The 22,531-nt window shown below is 54.1% G+C and overlaps 1 protein-coding gene across 1 annotated transcript; it reads left to right on the forward strand.

The window, feature by feature from the left end:
• Positions 1–438: 438 nt before the first annotated feature.
• On the forward strand, positions 439–22,144 carry CNGA4 (cyclic nucleotide gated channel subunit alpha 4). Its single transcript, XM_050940081.1, has 5 exons — positions 439–518; positions 878–985; positions 16,327–16,433; positions 19,337–20,332; positions 21,750–22,144. The coding sequence occupies exons 1-5, from the start codon at positions 439–441 to the stop codon at positions 22,142–22,144; spliced, it is 1,686 nt and encodes a 561-aa protein (XP_050796038.1).
• Positions 22,145–22,531: the final 387 nt, after the last annotated feature.

Here is a 22,531-nt window from a genome sequence, read left to right on the forward strand (position 1 = left end):
ACAAGCAGCCATTTAACCCCTTTGCACCGATGGGGCAGCAATGCCAGGTACAGTGAGGACACTGAGGCACACATTGCAGAAAATTCCCATGTGGTCACAGTGAGGCCCCATCTCAGAGAGCCAGCCTGGCAGGGTCAGCCCTGTTAGCTGGGCGGGGGGAAGGGGGGCGCGGTCCCCCTGCCAGCCTGGCATGCCACCCTCAGGGGCCCTGCTGTGGTTCTAACCTGCCTGCTCCTCCCAGCCACTCCCTGGGGCTGCCATTACAGCCTGGCACCTGGCCTGATTGGAGCCTTTAGTGTCACAGGTTCTGTGCTCAGGTGTGCGGGGCCCCGTGAGTCCCCAACTCGGTTGCTAAGATCCAGCGTGAGCTGCCGAAGCCAGAGGAGCAGCTAATCTGGGCCAGGCTCATAGGGGCACCTCACCCTGCCCAGCGCCAGGATGAGCTGCCAGCCGCAGATGGGCAAGCGGGGGCTGCTCAGCACGGCACAGTCCAGCGCGGGTGTGGGGCCTGCGGAGGGGTGAGTGGGGAGGGGGCATGTTCCGAGTAAGCCTCGGACAGTGTCAGTCCCGGGGCAGGTCCTGGGGGGTGCAGGGGAGAGGAGGGGAATCAGCTCCCGGGAGCATCAGCCCCACACGGGACGCTGGGGAGAGGCAGCAGGGCCTGGGCCAGGATATCCAGGGCTTGGCGCTTCCCTCTGGGCTCTGCGTCGCGAGTGGGGTGGGGTCAGAGCCTGGGGAGGGTCTGTGCAACGGAGCCATTGCTGCCCTGCCCTGCGCACTGACCCCTGCTGCTAGTGGCAGCCAGTGGGTATACGGGCCAGAGCCTGGAGAGCCCAGAGTCCGAGCCGGGCACTAATCCCCAGGTGTCTCCCAGCAGTGCTGCCCCGAGGACCTGGGTCCTGGACCCCTCCGGGGATCTGCACTACTGGTGGCTGAGTGTCATGGTGCTTCCCATCCTGTACAACTGGATCATCCTGATCTGCAGGTGGGTGCGGCGAGGGCAGGGCTGGGGGGCAGCGGGGTAGGCCACCCAGAGAGGGGGGCAAGTGGGGCAATTTGCCCCAGGTCCCGGGCCCCACAGGGGCCCCCACGAGAATTATCCCGCCTCCACCTCCATTTCTGCCTCCACCTTCCCCCACCCCCCAGTCCACCGCATCCAGGAGCGGCCCTGGACAGTGTGACGTTATTGATATAAACTGGGACCATATAGAACATGGTTGCAACCAAGGTCCTGTAGTGGCACCAGTCTTATGTAAAGGGGGTCATATAAGGTGTCTAAGACCAAGTTATGACTTACTGGTTAGGATTATGCTGTCTGTGTGTGTGTATCATTACGTAGTTGAAGTTATAAGTATTGGCTGTATACTGTCTGTATTTCAAACTGGTGCTGCAGTTCTGGGAAACACCCCAGACAAGTTGGTGTTAGCTCTGCTTAGCCTGCTTCATGGCCCATTAAGGACCATCAGCTACACAACTGACCCATTGAGAGGAGGCAGATATGCCTTGTGACTCAGCAGGGTGTGCAGAAACTGGCCCATGTGACTGCAGACTCCATTTTGCTGTAATTTTCCACAGTAAGAACAAAGAAGTGTCCTTACACATGGAAGTGCCTATATAAGGCTGATGCCTCATCTCCATCTGGTCTTCAGTCCTGCTTCCTACCTCTGGAGGGACTTTGCTACAAACTGAAGCTCTACACAAAGGACTGAATGACCCATCTGTCATGGTACAATTCCCCACTCTGAACCTTAGCGTCCAAAAGATGGGGTACCAGCATGAATTCCTCTAAGCTCAATTACCAGATTAGTACTTGTAGCGCTGCCACCAACCAGGAATTCCAGTGCCTGGTACACTCTGGTCCCCCCAAAACCTTGCCCGGGGACTCCCAAGACCCAGACCCTCTGGATCTTAACACAAGGAAAGTAAACCCTTTCCCGCACCGTTGCCTCTCCCAGGCTTCCCCTCCCTGGGTTCCCCTGGAAGATCACTGTGTGATTCAAACTCCTTGAATCACAAAACAGAGAGGACAATTCACCTTCCTCCCTCCTTCTCTTTCCCCCTCCCAGACTCTGCCTGAGAGAGAAAGTAATCCTAACACAGAGAGAAATTAACCTCTCTCTCCCCCTTCCCTCCTTTCTCCCCACCAATTCCCTGGTGGATCCAGACCCAGTCCCCTGGGGTCTCACCAGAATAAAAAACAATCAGGTTCTTAAACAAGAAAAGCTTTTAATTAAAGAGAGAAAACAGTAAAAATTATCTTTGTAAATTTAAGATGGAATATGTTACAGGGTCTTTCAGCTATAGACACTGGGAATACCCTCCCAGCCTAAGTATACAAGTACAAATTAAAATCCTTCCAGCAAAGTACAAATTTGAACTCCTTTCAGCCAAATACATATTTGCAAATAAAGAAAACAACCATAAGCCTAACTCGCCTTATCTACCTAGTACTCACTAGTCTGACCTTATAAGAGCCTGTATCAGAGAGATTGGAGAGAAACCTGGTTGCACGTCTGATCCCTCTGAGCCCCCAGAGTGAACAACAACCAAACACTAACAGCACACACAAACTTCCCTCCCTCAAGATTTGAAAGTATCCTGTCCCCTGACTGCTCCTCTGCTCAGGTGACAGCCAGGCTCACTGATCTTGTTAACCCTTTCCAGGCAAAGAGATATAAAGTACTTCTGTGCTATTAACTTTTCTTATCTGTTTATGACACGCCCCCCAAATCGCTGACAGTGTGGAACCACACTGGCAGTGATTTTTCCCTAGAACTCTAGAATAAACAGATCAATAAACACATGCACCTTTACCTATACTACTAATTATGTAAAACTACAAGATTCTTCACATTGCAAGGACAATTTTTAACCAGTTGATTTTAGGGAACTTTCACAGGAGAGTGCATCAACTTCTTGATCTGTTGCCACTGCAGACCTTTCCCGGTTGTGGAGAGGGTTACCTCTCCCATGCCACCGTTACTTTTCCCTTTATCGTAGACACCGTCAGGCCACCCAGCATCATCTGCTCCCTGGGCTGTGAACTGACAAACCTGTAAGTCTCTGGAATAAAAGGGCTTGAGAGAATTAACGTGGTACACTCGGGGCTTTAGGGAGGAATTGGGAAATGCTATGAGGTAGTTCACAGTTCCCAGGCGCTCTTGGACCGTGAATGGCCCTTCCCATGATGCTTCCATTTTATGGGCCTGTTGCGCCTTTAAGACCATAACCTGGTCTCCTACCTTGAAGGAACGCTCTCTGGTATGTCTATCATACCAGGCCTTTTGCTCTTCCTGAGCATCCTTTAGGTTTTCTTTAGCAAGGGCTAAAGAGTGTCGGAGGGTGCTTTGTAGGTTGCTTACAAAGTCCAGAATGTTAGTTCCTGGAGAAGGCGTTGTGACAAACTGGGAAAGTTCTTAATGTTTTCTCTGAATACTGTGTTGGTGCCTCAGTGTCCCCATGGCAGTTCTTAAGTATCTGGCAGAGCAAAGGGCCAGTGCACCTAAATGCCTGGCACTCTGTCTCCTAGCAACTGATGGCCTGGGCCCCCCCCTGCAAAGGTGCCAGCTGAAGGTGTTGGAGACAAAGGGATCAGGTGACCTCCTGGCCCGGGAAAGGGGCTGAGCAGAGAGGAGGGGCTGGGAGGGGTGGTTACTCTGGAGCTGGCTGGGGTCAAGGGTGAAGGGCAGACCTGGGGGTCTGGCTCACTGACCCCCAGAATGGACCCGGCCGAGGGGTCCAGTTCTCTGTACCTACAAGCTCTGTTTTAGACCCTGTTCCTGTCATCGAATAAACCTCTGTGTTACTGGCTGGCTAAGAGTCTTGTCTGACTGCGAAGTGGGGGTGCAGGACCCGGTGGCTTCCCCAGGACCCCGCTGGGGCGGGCTCGCTGTGGGAAGCGCACAGAGGGGCAGAGGATGCTGAATGCTCCAAGGAGAGACCCAGGAGGTGAAGCTGTGTGAGCTTCTTGCCCTGAACAAGTCTGCTCCGAGGGAGAGGAGGCTCCCCAAAGTCCTGCCTGGCTTGGTGGGGAGCAGTTCCAGAGCATCGCCCGGTGACTCCGTGACAGGCGTAAACCCCTCCCATTGCTGCTTCACCAACTGCAATGGCCCCTTCACCTCGTGGCCATAAAGAAGCTCAAACGGTGAGAACCCTAAACTGGGATGTGGTACAGCCCTGTAAGCAAAGAGCAACTGCTGCAACACTAGGTCCCAGTCATTGGAGTGCTCATTTACAAATTTACGTATCATGGCCCCCAAAGTTCCATTAAACCTTTCCACCAGGCCATTGGTTTGATGGTGGTATGGGGTGGCAACTGAGTGATTCACCCCATGAGTTTCCCACAGTTCTTTCATGGTCCCTGCCAGGAAATTAGTCCCTGAATCCGTAAGGATATCGGAGGGCCAACCTACCCTGGCAAAAATGTCTGTTAGGGCCTGGCACACAGTTTTAGCCCTAGTGTTGCCTATAGCTACTGCTTCTGGCCATCGGGTAGCAAAGTCTACAAAAGTCAGTACGTACTGCTTTCCTCTGGGTGTCTTTTTTGAGAAAGGACCCAGAATATCCACAGCTACTTGCTGAAATGGGGCCTCTATTATGGGGAGTGGCTGGAGAGGGGCCTTGGCCTGGTCTTGGGGCTTTCCCACTTTTTGGCACACCTCACAAGACCGGACATACTTGACAACATCCTTGCCCATCCCCTCCCAGTGGAAGGACTTCCCCAATCTGTCTTTGGTTTTGTTCACCTCAGCACGGCCACTGGGATGATCATGGGCTAAGCTTAAGAGCTTCCCCCGGTACCTAGTTGGAACCACCAACTGTTTTTGTGGATGCCATTCTTCCCGGTGTCCACCAGAAAGAGTCTCCTTATATAAAAGTTCTTGTTCTATAACAAACCGAGATCTGTTAGAAGAACTGAGAGGCGGTGGGGTGCTCCGTGCCGCCGCCCCAACTTTCTGAAGGCTGTTATCTGCTTTCTGCTTAGCCTTGAACTGTTTCGTTGAGGCTGGAGACATTAGTTCCTCCTTAGACAGTGGCCTTGGGCTTGGTCCCTCGGGAAGCGATGTAGGTGATGGGGTTGTTTTCATTGCTGGTGAACCGCTCTCTGCTGGTGCACCAGGTGGTGTTTCATGCTCTGGCTGAGCCTCTTGGGTGTGGTTGTCTGCTGCTTCTGCCAGTTCAGGCCCGCTGGTGCCCTCTGGCGTTGGAGTTGTAGATGGGTTTGCAAGCGCTGGCGTCAGTGCTGGCAACGGTTCTGGTGCTGGTTGCTTTTCCAGTTCCGGTTCTGGGACTGGATGCACTATAGCTGTTGCAGTTGTTGGTAAGGAATCCGGTTCCACCACCCCTGTCTGGGTCTCTGGTAACACTGATGGAGCCCTTGTGGACGGCTCAGAAACAGGGATGGGTGTGGAAGCTTGCCTGGCTTGCCTGCATGTAACCATTCCCACTCTCTTGGCCCACTTTACCTGGTTGGCCAAGTCTTCCCCCAGTAGCATGGGGATGGGATAATTGTCGTAGACTGCAAATGTCCACATTCCTGACCAGCCTTTGTACTGGACAGGCAGTTTAGCTGTAGGCAGGTCTACAGCTTGTGCCATGAAGGGGTAAATTGTCACTTGGGCCTTTGAGTTGATGAATTTGGGGTCCACTAAGGATTGGTGGATAGCTGACACTTGTGCCCCCGTGTCTCTCCATGCAGTAACCTTCTTTCCGCCCACTCTCAAAATTTCCCTTCGCTCCAAGGGTATTTGAGAGGCATCTGGGCCTGGGGATCGTTGGAGTGATGGAGGTGTAACGAACTGCACTCGGTTGGGGTTCTTGGGGCAGTTGGCCTTGATATGTCCCAGTTCATTACACTTAAAGCATCGCCCAGCTGACTGGTCACTGGGCCCAGGTGGGTTACTGGAGATTGGTGAGGTGAGAGAATAGGGAGTCGGCGGCTTTCCTTGGGTTGTAGGTGGGGTCTTGGGCTGTCCTCGGTTGTAGGGTTTATGGTCGGTGTGCCCTCTGGGGTAGTCACTCCCCTTGACAGTAGCTTTTTTCTTTTCTGCCACTTCCATCCATCTGGCTCCGGTCTCCCCCTCCTCAGTTACCGTTTTGGGCTTCCCATCTAGGATGTATCTCTCTATTTCCTCAGGAACACCATCTAAGAACTGCTCCATTTGTATCAGGAGGTGCAGCTCGTCCAGATTGTTAACCTTTGTTCCTGATATCCAGGCTTCATAATTCTTTGCAATGTGGTAGGCGTGTTGGGGGAAAGACACATCTGGTTTCCATTTTAGGGCTCTGAACCGCCGACGGGCATGATCCGGGGTTATCCCCATTCTGTATCTGGCCTTGGTTTGAAAAAGTTTATAATCGTTCATTTTCTCCTTAGGCATTTCAGCCGCCACCTCTGCTAAGGGTCCACTGAGCTGTGGCCTCAGCTCTATCATGTACTGGTCCTCAGAGATGCTGTACCCAAGACAGGCTCTTTCAAAATTTTCTAAGAAGGCCTCAGTGTCATCATCTGCCTTGTAGGTGGGAAACTTCTTGGGATGTGGAACCATAATTGGCGAAGAGTTGTTAGGATTGGCTGGAGCATGCTGCCCAGCCTGTGCTAATTCCAGTTCATGCTTTCTCTCTTTTTCCCTCTCTTCACTTTGTTTTTGTTGCTTTTCCATATCTCATTGGTGGCCCGCATCTTTTGCTTCTTGTTCTCTTTTGTGGGCTGCCAGTTTGATTTTTTCTTCTCTTTCTTTCAGCTCCACCTCTTTTTTTTTTTTTCCATTTGTCGCCTGTGGTCTGCTTCTTTGATTTCTGCCTCTGCCTCCATTTTTGCCTTGGAAGTCATGGTTCCGGTTTTCTTGTGTTGGGGTGCCCTCTGCTGGTTTATTGTCTGAACTGCTGTTCCTCTGCTGCTTTCTCTGTTGCCTTCTTCGGGTTGCTTAGCAACAGAGTCTTTTTTTTTTAAACTCCTTCTACCTAGCTATTCCCGACAGAGTTAGAAAGAAAAAAAACCATTCATTTGCAAATGTGTTTTGCTGGTGTATGGTGACTCACAACTGGAGTCCCTTTGTTTAACAAAGATCCTTGTCAAACTCTAATGCCTCTGCCTTCAGGCAGTCTCCCTGCACAACCAGAAAGGAGAAAAGGAAAAAATTTTCTGGCTGTTTGTTTATTTTTAAAAACCTCTCTCCTGCTTAAAAACAGCTAGCAGAGAGAAAAGAGAGAAAAAATCCTACTGGCTTTTGCTACTAAACCCAAACCTCTCAGTCTGCCTGCAGATAGCTAGCAGGGAGAGAAATAAAAACTTCACTGGCTTTTGGATTCTATCTTATCTATCTATCTATCTATCCATCCCACTGCTGCACACCATGTCATGGTATAATTCCCCACTCTGAACATTAGCGTCCAAAAGATGGGTACCAGCATGAATTCCTCTAAGCTCAATTACCAGCTTAGTACTTGTAGCGCTGCCACCAACCAGGAATTCCAGTGCCTGGTACACTCTGGTCCCCCTAAAACCTTGCCCGGAGACCCCCAAGACCCAGACCATCTGGATCTTAACACAAGAAAAGTAAACCCTTTCCCGCACCGTTGCCTCTCCCAGGCTTCCCCTCCCTGGGTTACCCTGGAAGATCACTGTGTGATTCAAACTCCTTGAATCTTAAACAGAGAGGAAAATCCACCTTCCCCCCTCCTTCTCTCTCCCCCTCCCAGACTTTCCCTGAGAAAGAGAAAGTAATCCTAACACGGAGAGAAATTAACCTCTCTCTCCCCCTTCCCTCCTTTCTCCCCACCAATTCCCTGGTGAATCCAGACCCCGTCCCCTGGGGTCTCACCAGAATAAAAAACCAATCAGGTTCTTAAACAAGGAAAGCTTTTAATTAAAGAAAAAAAACAGTAAGAATTATCTTTGTAAATTTAAGATGGAATATGTTACAGGGTCTTTCAGCTATAGACACTGGGAACACCCTCCCAGCCTAAGTATACAAGTACAAATTAAAATCCTTCCAGCCAAATACACATTTGCAAATAAAGAAAACAACCATAAGCCTAACTCGCTTGATCTACCTAGTACTCACTAGTCTGACCTTATAAGAGCCTGTATCAGAGAGATTGGAGAGAAACCTGGTTGCACATCGGGTCACTCTGAGCCCCCAGAGTGAACAACAACCAAACACTAAGAGCACACACACAAACTTCCCTCCCTCAAGATTTGAAAGTATCCTGCCTCCTGATTGCTCCTCTGGTCAGGTGACAGCCAGGCTCACTGAACTTGTTAACCCTTTACAGGCAAGGAGATATAAAGTACTTCTGTGCTATTAACTTTTCTTATCTGTTTATGACACCATCCCAAAGGGGGATGTTCTCCAGAGACTTGATTTGACCCTGCAGTTTACTCCATCACTGCTACCAGCCTGAACTAAGAACTTTGCCATCACTGTATGGAATTGATTCCATTTAACCAATTCTAGCTCTCATCTCTATCTTTTTCCCTTTATGAATAAACCTTTAGATTTTAGATTCTAAAGGATTGGCAACAGCGTGATATGTGGGTAAGATCTGATGTGTATATTGACCTGGGTCTGGGGCTTGGTCCTTTGGGATCAAGAGAACCTTTTTCTTTTACTGTGGTGTTGGTTTTCATAACCATTCATCCCCAGGACGGGTGGCACTGGTGGTGATACTGGGAGACTGGAGTATGTAAGGAAATTGCTTGTGTGACTTGTGGTTACCCAGTGGGGTGAAACCAAAGTCATTTGAGTCTGGCTGGTTTGGTTTGCCTTAGAGGTGGAAAAACCCCAGCCTTAGGCTGTGACTGCCCTGTCTGAGCAATTAATCCTGAATTGGCACTCTCAGTTGGGTCCCGCCAGAACCGCATCCGTGAGTGCCAATTCAGGATTAATTGCTCAGACAGGGCAGTCACAGCCCTAGGCTGGGGTTTTTCCATCTCTAAGGCACCAAACCAGCCAGACAAAAAGGACTTCGGTTTCACCCCACCGGCTGACCACAAGTCACACAAGCAATTTCCTTAGACACTCCAGTCTCCCAGTATCACCACCACTGCCACCTGTCCTGGGGATGAATGGTTATGAAAACCAACACCCCAGTAAAAGAAAAAGGTTCTCTCGATCCCAAAGGACCAAGCCCCAGACCCAGGTCAATATACACATCAGATCTTACCCACAAATCACACTGTTGCCAATCTTTTAGAATCTAAAATCTAAAGGTTTATTCATAAAGGGAAAAAGATAGAGATGAGACCTAGAATTGGTTAAATGGAATCAATTACATACAGTGATGGCAAAGTTCGTAGTTCAGGCTTGTAGCAGTGATGGAGTAAACTGCAGGGTCAAATCAAGTCTCTGGAGAACATCCCCCGCTGGGATGGGTCATTCAGTCCTTTGTGCAGAGCTTCAGTTTGTAGCAAAGTCCCTCCAGAGGTAGGAAGCAGGATTGAAGACAAGATGGAGATGAGGCATCAGCCTTATATAGGCACTTCCAGGTGTAAGAACACTTCTTTGTTCTTACTGTGGAAAGTCAGCAAAATGGAGCCTGGAGTCACATGGGCAAGTCCCTGCATACTTTGCTGAGTTACAAGGCGTATCTGCCTCCTCTCAATGGGTCAATTGTGTAGCTGATGGTCCTTGATGGGCCATCAAGCAGGCTAAGCAGAGCTAACACCAACTTGTCTGAGGTGTCACCCAGAACTACAGCACCAATTTGGAATACAGACAGTATACAGCCAATACTTATAACTTCAACTACAAAATGATACAGACATATAGACAGCATAATCATAACCAGCAACCCATAACCTGGTCTTGGACACCTTATATGACCCCCTTTACATAAGTTCTGGTGCCACTACAGGACCTTGGTTGCAACCATGTTCTGTATGGTCCCAATTTATACCAATAACGTCACAGACAGACCTAAAGCAGCGTGGCTCCAGCAGAGCCTGAGCTCCTCCCCACTCGGAGCCGCGTGGTAAGGGGGCGGGGCCTGAGCTCCTCCACGCTCGGAGCCGCTTGGTAAGGGGGCGGGGCCTGAGCTCCTCCCCGCTCGGAGCCGCGTGGTAAGGGGGCGGGGCCTGAGCTCCTCCCCGCTCGGAGCCGCGTGGTAAGGGGGCGGGGCCTGAGCTCCTCCCCGCTCGGAGCCGCTTGGTAAGGGGGCGGGGCCTGAGCTCCTCCCCGCTCGGAGCCGCGTGGTAAGGGGGCGGGGCCTGAGCTCCTCCCCGCTTGGAGCCGCGTGGTAAGGGGGCGGGGCCTGAGCTCCTCCCCGCTCGGAGCCGCTTGGTAAGGGGGCGGGGCCTGAGCTCCTCCCCGCTCGGAGCCGCGTGGTAAGGGGGTGGGGTTGTGAGCTCCAGGCCAAGCAGCGGGATCTTAGGCCCTGCTGGAGCCACGCCACTGCAGCGCTGTCCAGGTCCGCTCCCGGATGCAGGACACTGAGGCGCCGGGAGAGGGGGGAGGCAGGGGTAAGCAGCATGGCAGGGGGCTGGGGCCAGTGGGGATGGATAAGGGACAGGGAGTCCCAGGGATAGTCAGGGGACAGGGAGAGGACAGAGGTTGGGGGGGTGGTCAGGGGACTGGAAAAGGGGGGTTGGATCGTGGTCATTCTGGGGGTCTCTCAGGACTCGGGGGGGTGGATAGGGGTCGGGGCAGACAGGGAACATGGGAGGTTGATGGGGAGTGGGGTCCTGGGGTGGTGGTTGGGGGGGTCTCAGGGGGGCAGTGAGGGGACAAGGAGCAGGATGGGTTGGGGAGTCTGAGGGGGGCAGCCGGGGGGCAGGAGGTGGATGGGGGTTGAATAGGGGGCAGGGCCAGGCTGTTTGGGGAGGCACAGCCTTCCCTACCCTAAAGCTCATTCAGCAGTTTGAGGCTTGCAGACGGCTATTTAACACCAAGGGCCAAGCTTTTATCTTTTCCGTGGGGGAGGGATCGCATGAGAAGAGCAATATCCCACACCACCTACCTCCTTCCCAACCCTACCAAGGGAGATCCCTCCCCTGCATTTCCCGAAGCTCCAGAGGGGTTAATTCAGTGGCTCTCAAACTTTTGTACTGGTGACCCCTTTCACATAGGAAACCTCTGAGTGCAACCCCCCTCCATAAATTAAAAACACTTTTTAAATATATTTAACACTATTATAAATGCTGAAGGCAAAGCGGGTTTTGAGGTGGAGGCTGACAGCTCACGACCCCCAGTAATAACCTCGTGATCCCCCTGAGGGGTCCTGATCCCCAGTTTGAGACCCCCTGGGTTAATTGAATTTTAGCACCCTGTGTCCATTCACATCCATGTGCTATTTTGAGCATTTCAGTTTTCACATCATAGCCTCATCCCAGATTCTGGAACACGCTCAAATGCTCAGTTTGTGGAGTATGTACATAAGCTAGCCCAGGGGACGGCAACCTTTCAGAAGTGCTGTGCTAAGTCTTCATTTGTTCATTCTAATTTAAGGTTTCACGTGCCAGTAATACATTTTAATGTTTTTAGAAGTCTCTTTCTATAAGTCTATACTATATAACTAAACTATTGTTGTATGGAAAGTAAATAAGGTTTTTAAAATACTTAAGAAGCTTCATTTAGAATTAAATTAAAATGCAGAGCCCCCCGGACCAGTGGCCAGGACCTGGGCAGTGTGAGTGCCACTGAAAATCAGCTCGCGTGCCGCCTTCGGCACTCGTGCCATAGGTTGCCTACCGCTGAGCTATACAAACCGTCTCCAGTTTGGCTCCATGGGGTCCCTCACAATCTCTACGAAACAGATAAATGCATGGAGGTTAAGTCCATAAATGGCTATTAGCCAAGATGGGTAAGGAATGGTGTCCCTAGCCGCTGTTTGTCAGAGGGTGGAGATGGATGGCAGGAGAGAGATCACTTGATGTCACAGAGTCCCCGGGCGATGCTCTGGAACTGCTCCCCACAAAGCCAGTCAGGACTTTGGGGAGCCTCTTCTCCCTTGAAGCAGACTTGTTCGGGGCAAGAAGCTCACACAGCTTCACCTCCTGGGTCTCTCCTTGGAGCATTCAGCATCCTCTGCCCCTCCGTGCACTTCCCACAGTGAGTCCGCCCAGGTTGGCTCCTGGGGGGGCCAGAGGGTCCTGCAGCCCCACCTTGCAGTCACACATGACTCTCAGCCAGCCAGTAAAACAGAGGTTTATTCGATAACAGGAACAGGGTCTAAAACAGAGCTTGTAGATACAGCGAACCAGACCCCTCGGCCGGGTCCATTCTGGGGGTCACTGAGCCAGATCCCCCCCCACCATCTGCACTTCACTCCTCGTCCCCAGGCAGCTCCAGACTCACAATCCCCTCCAGCCCCTCCTCTCTGCTCAACTTCTTTCCCGGGCCAGGAGGTCACCTGATCCCTTTGTCTCCAACACCTTCAGTTGGCACCTTTGCAGAGGGGGGGGCCCAGGCCATCAGTTGCTAGGAGACAGAGTGTCAGGCATTCAGGGGCACTGGCCCTTTGCTCTGCCAGATACTTAAGAACTGTCTAGGGGACACGGAGGCACCAACACAGTATTCAGAGAAAACATTAAGAACGTTCCTAGTTCATCACACTTGATCATTGCCTGTTAGGTTCACTCCCTCTGGGGCACCTGGCATTGGCCACTGTTGGCAGACAGGATACTGGGCTGGATGGACTCTTGCTTTGACCCAGTATGGCCATTCTTACGTTCTAACCTAAATGAACCCAAAGTTATGGAGACAAATATGAGTCAAGGAAGCCAGCAGAGTATCAAAAACCTGGAAAAATCTCTGACTGGATGGGCTCAGGCGTTTGGTCACAAGCTGAAGTGGTCCAAAAGTTTTGGATTTTTTTTAAGCAGATTTTTTTTATTGTTTCTTTAAACAAACACAGCAAGCAGCAAATATTTGGCCACGCACTACTGAAACCCCAAACTATGTTCAGGTTTTGGCAGACTAATTTTAGCTTTCCAATTAAAAAAAAACACAACAAATTTGGAAGGAAAGCAGACATTGTCTGTGATTTTTTTCTGCTTTTTAAAAACCCCTAGTTTTCGATCCAGAAAAAGTTTTGATGGAAAATATTTGTCCAACCCTTTTCATTAGCTTTAGTGCCTTTTAGCACTAGCTGATGCTGAGAACCAGTGACACCTTGTAAAGAAATTTTCTCAAAACTGAGTTTGTGCCGAGATGTGGAAGGTTTTAAAATGTTTATTTTTCCCAGGGCTTCCCCGGGGGGGGAGGGGGCAAATGGGGCAATTTGCCTCAGGCACCGCAGGGGCTCCCATGAGAATATAGTATTCTATAGTATTGCAACTTTTTTTATGGAAGGGGCTGTGACGGTGCTGCCCATGGGAGCCAGCTGAGGTCACTCAATTAGGGTGAACTGCAAACAAAACGGGGCAGATAGACCCCAAACACTGGTGGTTATTCCAATACTTAGATTTACCAACCAGCACAGAACAGCTTCTATAGCACCTCTCTGGTTACTCAGAAGTTTAAACAACGCAGTTCCCTTAAAGTGTCCAGCCTCAGGCCTCCGTCCAGACACACCTGTCAGATATGATAATGATTACTGAGAATCTTATCTCATCATATAAAAGAAAAGGTTCTTCCAGTCCCAAAGGATCAGGAACACACCCAGGTCTAATTATAACTTAGATCTTACTCAAATTACACACTTAGAGCCAATTCTTATTAACTAAGCTAAAATTTATTATAAAAGAAAAGAGAGAGAGAGAGAGTTGGTTAAAAGATCAATATACAGACAGACTTGAAGTCAATTCTTGAGGTTCAGATACATAGCAGAGATGAGCTTGTAGTTGCCAAAAGTCCTTTTAGAAACAGTCCAGAGGTTATAGTCCAAAGTCCATATTCAGGGTGGCTCCAGTCAGTGACTGGGGATCTCAATCCTTGTGGCTTAAAGTTTCCCCCTCTTGAAACCCAGAGTAGATCTGAGATGAAGCAGGATCATGTCCCAGGTTCTTATACATTTCCAGCAGCCTTTTGCCCTGAGAAAACAATAGGCTAAACTCCTTCTTCCAACCATCCTGACAATTAGCACAGAGTAATTTATCCATTAAACAGTTCAGTATAGGTTACCACAACCTTCAAAGAGACACATAGAGAATAATACTATTTCACTCAAGTATCATCATAAATGTTAATATTCCTTTTTTGACCTTTGAATTAAAACTATAGCAATAGACAAGACTTGTTTGCTGGCATCCCAAGACCTGAGCAAACATCTACCCTTCTACCTCTAACAATGCGGCTGCATTTCAAAGCTCTGTTCGTTTACAGATCTTCCTAACCAGTCCTTAAGGTTCACCCATGGGTCAGGTCAGTTAATTAACTCCTTCTGGCCCTGTCATCTTTCAATGAGATATTACACTCATAACGTTACAGGGGCCCCTAAAATTGCTTTGCCTCAGGCCCCCTGAATCTTCTGGGCGGCCCTGTGGTGGGGGCAGGGTTGGGAGCGGAGGGGGCATGGGCTGGGGGAGGGGGGGGCATGGGCAGGGTTAGAGCGGTGGGGGAATGGGGTGGGAGAGGAAGGGGCAGGGCTGGAAGTGGTGGGGGCAGGGTTGGGGGGGCGACTAGGGCACACGCTGGGTGGGCAGTGGGGGCAGGGCTGGGGGTTCAGCCCAGGGGATCAGGCACTGATGGGGGCACCCCAGATCCGCTATCCCTCTCCAGCGTCGTCCCCTGGTGCTCAGGCTGCCAAGTACCCAGGAGTCCTGGCTGCTGCTGCTCCCTCACCCCAGCGTCCTCCTTCCTGTCCTCTTCCAGAGCAGGGCTACCAGCTGCTGAGCTCCACCCCGGAGCTGGGCGGGCAGCTGTGGACCGAGAGGGGCTAATGACATGCAGGGGAGGTGTTACTGGCCCGGCTGAGTTCAGGGGGACGGGCTGACTGAGGGGATGCACTAGGGCCCCCCTGGGGTGCCAGTTCCCCCCCACTCCAGGTCAGGGGGCCTTTACCTGTCTCTGGTGCTGGCACCACAGGTCCGAGCGCCTCCTGCATCCCCCTGCCCCCAGGAGCAGGACAGCGCTGCCATCCCTAGAGGGCAGGTGGGACAGGGGCCTAGCACGGGGCATTGGTGGCACAGCAGGCACTGAAGCCAGCTCTGCCCAGCCCTAGTGCCAGCCCAGGCATCCATCCTCTCTGGGGCGCCTGCCCCAGCTGCAGCCGAGTCCATGAGCCAAGTGCCCCCCAGGCAGGATGGGGGGTGTCCATGCTAGGAGGGGAAGGAGGTGCCTGTGCCAGCTCAGGACTCCAGCAGCCTGTCTTGCTGCGCCAGACACGTCCATCTGTCTGCTCCAACACAGACCCAGGGTCTGAACCACGTGCCCCAAAGCTGCAGGTTTACCTGACAGCAGCTCACAGAAGTGTGCTTGTCTTTAGCACCCAGATGCCCAACTCCCAATGGGGTCTAAACCCACATAAATCCGTTTTACCCTGTATAAAGCTTATGCAGGGTAAACTCATAAATTGTTCGCCCTCTATAACACCGATAGAGGGAGATGCACAGCTGTTTGCCCCTCCCCCCAGGTATTAATACAGACTCTGGGTTAATTAATAAGTAAAAAGTGATTTTGTTCAATACAGAAAGTAGGATTTAAGCAGTGCCAAGTAGTAATAGACAGAACAAAGTAAGTCACCAAGCAAAATAAAATAAAATGCGCAAATCTATGTCTAATCCAACTGAATCCAGATAAGATCCTCACCAGTTGCAGAATGCTCCCTTTCACAGACTACTCTCCTTTTAGCCTGGGTCCAGCAATCACTCACCCCTCTTTGTTCCAGGTTCTTTCAGGTATCTTTGGGGGTGGAGAGGCTCTCTCTTTAGCCAGCTGAAGACCACCATGGAGGGGTCTCCCCTGGCTTAAATAGACTTTCTCTTGTGGGTGGAGACCCCCTCCCATGCAAAGTCCAGCTCCAAGATGGAGTTTTGGAGTCACTTGGGCCAGTCACATGTCCATGCAGGACTCACAGTTTCTTACCAGGTAGCAGCCATGGATCACATGCTGCCTTGAACGTCCTCAGGTAGACTTCTTATGTGGATTGTCCTTTAAGTGTCTCTTGATTAGATACTTAACTTCAACATCTCTTTCTCCAGGACCTGACCAGATGCTCTACTAAGGTTATTTAGAAACCAAGCCAGGACACAGCCAACCTTCATAACATCAAATACAAAAACGACACATGCATGTAAATAGGATTAATCCATTCAGCAGATCATGACCCTTACAGAGATCTGTTACGTGGCATACGTAGCATAAAACACATTCTAAGCATATTACCATAGAGCCTTCTGGCAGGCACCGTCACACAGGGGTGACTCGTTGGCTCGTTCCCCCGCAGGTCCTGCTTCCCCGCGGTGCAGCAGCAGCACCTGGCCCTGTGGCTGAGCCTGGATTACCTGAGTGACCTGCTCTACCTGCTGGACATCGCAGTGCGTTTCCACACCGGTGAGTGCTGTGGCCCCGCCCCCTGCCCGCCACGGCCAGCCCCTGCCCGCCATGCCCAGCCCCCACCCACCAGCCCCCGCCTACCACGCCCAGCCCCCTGCCAGCTGCGCCCAGCCCCTGGCCCCCCAGCCCACCACCCATTGCACCAGGCCCTCCAGCCCCCTGCAAGCCAAGCCCAGCCCCTGGCCCCCCATGCCCCTGCCCACCACACCCAGCCCCTGGCCCCCCAGCCGCATAACCCCCTGCCTGCCATGCCTGGCCTCCCAGCCCCCAGCCCTCCCAGCCTCCGCCCGCCATGCCCAGCCCCCTGCCCACTGCGCCCGGCCCCCCAGCTCCGCCTGCCTGCACAGAACGGAATCCATGGTGTCACGCAGTGTGAGGGAGTCACACCCCGAACTTCCTGTGATTCACCGGGACTCTCAGCCAGCTGAGAAAACAGAAGGTTTATTAACATAAGAACATAAGAACGGCCATACTGGGTCAGGCCAAGGTCCCTCCAGTCCAGTATCCTGTCTACCAACAGTGGACGATCCCAGGTGCCCCAGAGGGAGTGAAGCTAACAGGCAGTGATCAAGTGATCTCTCTCCTGCCGTCCATCTCCATCCTCTGATGAACAGAGGCTAAGGACACCATTCTTTACCCATCCTGGCTAATAGCCATTTATGGACTTAGCCACCATGAATTTATCCAGTTCCCTTTTAAACACTGTTATAGTCCCAGCCTTCACAACCTCCTCAGGTAAGGAGTTCCACAAGTTGACTGTGCCCTGTGTGAAGAAGAACTTCCTTTTATTTGTTTTAAACCTGCTACCTATTAATTTCATTTGGTGACCCCTAGTTCTTGTATTATGGGAATAAATAAATAACTTTTCCTTATCCACTTTCTCCACATCACTCAGGATTTTATATACCTCTATCATATCCCCCCTTAGTCTCCTCTTTTCCAAGCTGAAGAGACCTAGCCTCTTTAATCTTTCCTCGTATGGGACCCTCTCCAAACCCCTAATCATTTTCGTTGCCGTTTTCTGAGCCTTTTCTAGTGCTAGAATATCTTTTTTGAGGTGAGGAGACCACATCTGTACACAGTATTTGAGATGTGGGCATACCATGGATTTATATAAGGGCAATAATATATTCTCAGTCTTATTCTCTATCCCCTTTTTAATAATTCCTAACATCCTGTTTGCTTTTTTGACCACTTCTGCACACTGCGTGGACATCTTCAGAGAACTATCCACTATGACGCTAAGATCTTTTTCCTGACTCGATGTAGCTAAATTAGCCCCCATCATATTGTATGTATAGTTGGGGTTATTTTTTCCAATGTGCATTACTTTACGTTTATCCACATTCAATTTCATTTGTCATCTTGTTGCCCAATCACTTAGTTTTGTGAGATCTTTTTGAAGTTCTTCACAGTCTGATTTGGTCTTAACTATCTTGAGTAGTTTAGTATCATCTGTAAACTTGGCCACCTCACTGTTTACCCCTTTCTCCAGATCATTTATGAATAAGTTGAATAGGATTGGTCTGAGGACTGACCTTTGGGGAACCCCACTAGTTACCCCTCTCCATTCTGAGAATTTACCATTAATTCCTACCCTTTGTTCCCTGTCTTTTAACCAATTCTCAGTCCATGAAAGGACCTTCCCTTTTATCCCATGACAGCTTAATTTATGTAAGAGCCTTTGGTGAGGGACCTTGTCAAAGGCTTTCAGGAAATCTAAGTACACTATGTCCACTGGATCCCCCTTGTCCATATGTTTGTTGACCCCTTCAAAGAACTCTAATAGATTAGTGAGACATGATTTCCCTTTACAGAAACCATGTTGACTATTGCTCAACAGTTTATGTTCTTCTATGTGTCTGACAATTTTATTCTTAACTATTGTTTCAACTAATTTGCTCTGTACCGACGTTAGACTTACCAGTCTGTAATTGCCGGGATCACCTCTAGAGCCCTTTTTAAATATTGGCGTTACATTAGCTAACTTCCAGCAATTAGACGAGAGGAACACAGTCCAAACCAGAGCTTGCAGGTACAGAAACCAGGACCCCTTAGTCAGGTCCCTCTTGGGGAGCAGGGAGGCCAGACCCAGGTTCTGGGCCTTCCCCCGTCTCTCCAGTCAGCTCCAGCTGAGACTCTCCAGCCCCACCTCTGGCCTTTGTCACCTGATCTCTTTGTTGTCCGGCACATTCAGCTGGCACCTTGCAGGGGAGGGGCCCAGGCCAGCAGTTGCCAGCAGACAGGGTGTCGGCCATTCTCTGTGCAGACACCATCACACTGGTCCCCTAGGGCTCTGCATCGACCACACCCCCTTATCCCACCACCTAGATACCTCAGAAATACATAGGGGAAACTAAGGCACCCACACAGCACTCAGAGAAAACATCAAGAACAATCCCACTTCGTCACACATGGGAGCTGGGGGGCTCTGGCTGGGCAGTGACTCCAAGGGGGACCTGGAGACTCGGCCTGGCTGGGCAGGGGGAAATGCTGGCAGCTTTTCCCAGGCCTCCAGGAATCAGCACCCTTGGCTGATCACCTTACTCCCTTTCCCATGGGGACTGCAGTTCCCAGCAGGCACCGCTACACCCAGACCCCAATGCTCTGGCTGAGCACAGAGTGGTGCATGCTGGGACTTGTAGTCTGCACAGGCCACACTGTCACTCTCGGCATGCAGGATGCTGCAGGCCCAGCACCTTGGGCTGCACCGTGCCCGGGAGGAACCAGTGCCAAGGCCAGAGCTAGTGCTGGGGGCCTGGGATGCAAACATTGACCCCCAGGAGCCCCAGGAATCCCAGCCTTGGGAGCCCTCCCCCGGGGTCCTGGCCCTGGGGTGCATGGACAGAGGTGTGGGGCCCTGTGCTCAGCCCCCCGCCCCGTCTGCCCTCCCTCCGCAGGGTTCCTGGAGCAGGGGATCCTGGTGCGGGACCGGGCCCAGATCTCCCAGCGCTACCTGCGCTCCGCACACGTGCCGTGGGACGTGGCCTCGGTGCTGCCCACCGACCTGCTGTACCTGCAGCTGGGGCTGCACGTGCCGGCCGTGCGGGCCAACCGGTTCCTGCGCACGCCGCGCCTCTTCGAGGCCTTGGACCGGCGGGAGACGCGCACGGCCTACCCCCACGCCTTCCGCATCGCCAAGCTCATGCTCTACGTCTTCGTCACCATCCACTGGAATGCCTGCATCTACTACGCGCTCTCGGGCGCCATCGGCTATGGGGCGGACGCCTGGGTGTACCCCAACCACAGCCAGCCCGGCTTCGCCCGCCCGCTGCGCCAGTATCTGTACAGCTTCTACTTCTCCACGCTGGTGCTGACCACCGTGGGCGACACGCCCCCGCCCCAGCGCCAGGAGGAGTTCCTCTTCATGGTGGCCGGCTTCCTGCTGGCCGTCATGGGCTTCGCCACCATCATGGGCAGCATGAGCTCCGTCATCTCCAGCATGAGCACGGCCGAGGCCGCCTTCTACCCCGACGCCGAGCGGCTGAAGGCCTACCTGCGGCTGCAGCGCGTGGGCCGGCGCCTGGAGACCCGCGTGGCCCGCTGGCACCAGCACCTGCAGCTCAACAAGAAGGTAACCAACGAGCAGCAGGTCCTGCAGCACCTGCCCGAGCGGCTGCGGGCCGAGGTGGCGGTGAGCGTGCACCTGGCCACGCTGCGCAAGGTGCAGCTCTTCCAGACCTGCGAGCGGGGCCTGCTGGAGGAGCTGGTGCTCAAGCTGCGGCCCCAGGTCTACAGCCCGGGCGAGTACGTGTGCCGGAAGGGCGACATCGGGCGGGAGATGTACTTCATCCGCGAGGGACAGCTGGCCGTGGTGGGCGACGACGGGCGCACGCGCTTCGCCATGCTGGGCGAGGGGCTCTACTTCGGCGAAATCAGCATCATCAACATCAAGGGTAACGCCCGGCTGCTAGCTGCCGCCCGCCCCGCAGCTCCCTGCCCTCGCCCGCTGCTCCCGCCCGCCCCGCAGCCCCTGCTCCCGCCCCGCAGGCCCTGCTCCCGCCCCGCAGCTCCCTGCCCTCGCCCGTTGCTCCCGCCCGCCCCGCAGCCCCTGCTCCCACCCCGCAGGCCCTGCTCCCGCCTCGCAGCTCCCTGCCCTCGCCCGCTGCTCCCGCCCGTCCCGCAGCCCCTGCTCCCGCCCCGCAGGCCCTGCTCCCGCCCCGCAGCTCCCTGCCCTCGCCCGTTGCTCCCGCCCGCCCCACAGGCCCTGCTCCCGCCCCACAGCTCCCTGCCTTCGCCCGCTGCTCCCGCCCGCCCCGCAGCCCCTGCTCCCGCCCCGCAGGCCCTGCTCCCGCCCCGCAGCTCCCTGCCCTCGCCCGTTGCTCCCGCCCGCCCCACAGGCCCTGCTCCCGCCCCGCAGCTCCCTGCCTCCGCCCGCTGCTCCCGCCCGCCCCGCAGCCCCTGCTCCCGCCCCGCAGCTCCCTGCCCTCGCCTGCTGCTCCCGCCCGCCCCGCAGCCCCCTGCTCCTGCCCACAGCTCCCTGCCCTCGCCTGCTGCTCCCTCCCACCCCACAGCCCCCTGCTCCCGCCCCACAGCTCCCTGCCCTCGCCTGCTGCTCCCGCCCTCCCCACAGGTCCTGCTCCTGCCCCACAGCTCCCTGACTCCGCCCGCTGCTCCCTCCCACCCCACAGCCCCCTGCTCCCACTCCACAGGCCCTGCCCCCGCCCGCTGCTCCCACCTGCTGTTTCCAGCCACCCCGCAGGCCCTGCTTCCAGCCAACCACCCTGAAGCCCCCTGCTCCGACCTGCCCAGCAGCTCCCTGCCCTGCTCCCTGCCATTGCCTGCTGCTCTCGCCCACCCCACTGGCTCTGCTCCCACCCCACAGCTCCCGCCCCGCAGGCCCTGCTCCCAGCCTCCACCCTGCAGCCCCCTGCTCCCACCCCACAGCTCCTGCCCCGCAGGCCCTGCTCCCAGCCCCCACCCTGCAGCCCCCTGCTCCGGCCTGCCCTGCAGCTCCATGCCCTGCTCCCTGCCCACGGCTCCTGCCCCCCCGCCCCCTGCTTCTGCCCCGACTGCAGCCCTCTGCTCCCTATAGCTCTGCCTCTGGCCCCTTGCTCCCACCCATTCTCCCTTCCTGGAGTGTGGGGTGGGCTTCCCCCCAGCTCTGCCACTACCCTGACCCACAACCCCCCATTATCCCAGCCCTGCCTCCAGCCCAACCAGCTCTGCCAGTGCCCCTCACTCCTGACCGTGCTGGGCCACTCAGGATGTTGGGGGCTCCAGGGCCAGGCCTAGCCAGGATGTTGGGGGCTTGCCTGGCTGCACCCCTGGGGGGAGTGGGGGTCTTGGTCCCAGCAGGTCCTGTCTCCCCAGGGAACAAGTCGGGGAACCGGCGCACGGCCAACATCCGGAGCATCGGCTACTCGGACCTGTTCTGCCTCTCCAAGGAGGACCTGCAGGAGGTGCTGGGGGAGTTCCCCAGTGCCAAGGCCGCGCTGGAGGCCAAGGGCCGGGAGATCCTGCTGGGGATGGACAAGCTGGACGTGAACGCCGAGGCGGAGGAGATAGCGCGCCAGCAGGAGGCCGAGCGGCGCACGGGGGCCCTGGAGGACGCGTTGGATGCCCTGCAGACCAAGTTCGCCCGCCTGCTAGCCGAGCTGGAGTCCAGCGCCTTCAAGCTGGCCCTGCGCATCGAGCACCTCGAGTGGCAGACGCAGGGCTGGGCTGGCGCCGGCGGGGAGGGCCAGGGGGCTGCGTCGGGGCAGTGAGGGATGAGGGATGACTTGCAGCCCCTGCCAGCCCCCGGCCCCCAGTGCCCTGTCCCAGCGGACCCCGGAGAGGCCAGCAGGTCCAAGTGCAGAGCAGGGCTGGGCTGCTGAGGTGGGGGAGCCTGGTGTCACGGACGCTCAGGTTCTGCCCACTCTTGGCCCCGTGTGGTCTGTGGGGGGAGCCCCCTTCACTGCGACAGCCCGTCTCGGGGGTCCAGCCCCTCCACCTCCCAGAGCCGCACCTCTCTGAGCCTTAGCACGTCTGTCTCTCGCCATGGGCCCCCTCCGGGAGTCCCCTCCCTCTGGACCCCCCAGGCCTCCTCACCCCCTGAAGGGGTTGATGCCCCCCGCCCTGTTCTCTAGCCCAGAGCGACTCTCAGCCAGTGT

Source organism: Gopherus flavomarginatus, chromosome 1 (assembly GCF_025201925.1).
Source record: "Gopherus flavomarginatus isolate rGopFla2 chromosome 1, rGopFla2.mat.asm, whole genome shotgun sequence".
In the NCBI taxonomy this organism is placed as follows: domain Eukaryota; kingdom Metazoa; phylum Chordata; order Testudines; family Testudinidae; genus Gopherus; species Gopherus flavomarginatus.

Excerpts from the sequence above, each read along its gene's own strand:
- CNGA4 (XM_050940081.1), top strand. The coding sequence starts at position 439 with ATGAGCTGCCAGCCGCAGATGGGCAAGCGGGGGCTGCTCAGCACGGCA. Across the intron at positions 986-16,326 it reads TGGATCATCCTGATCTGCAG|GTCCTGCTTCCCCGCGGTGC; the intron begins GTGGGTGCGGCG and ends GTTCCCCCGCAG. Across the intron at positions 16,434-19,336 it reads CGCAGTGCGTTTCCACACCG|GGTTCCTGGAGCAGGGGATC; the intron begins GTGAGTGCTGTG and ends CTCCCTCCGCAG.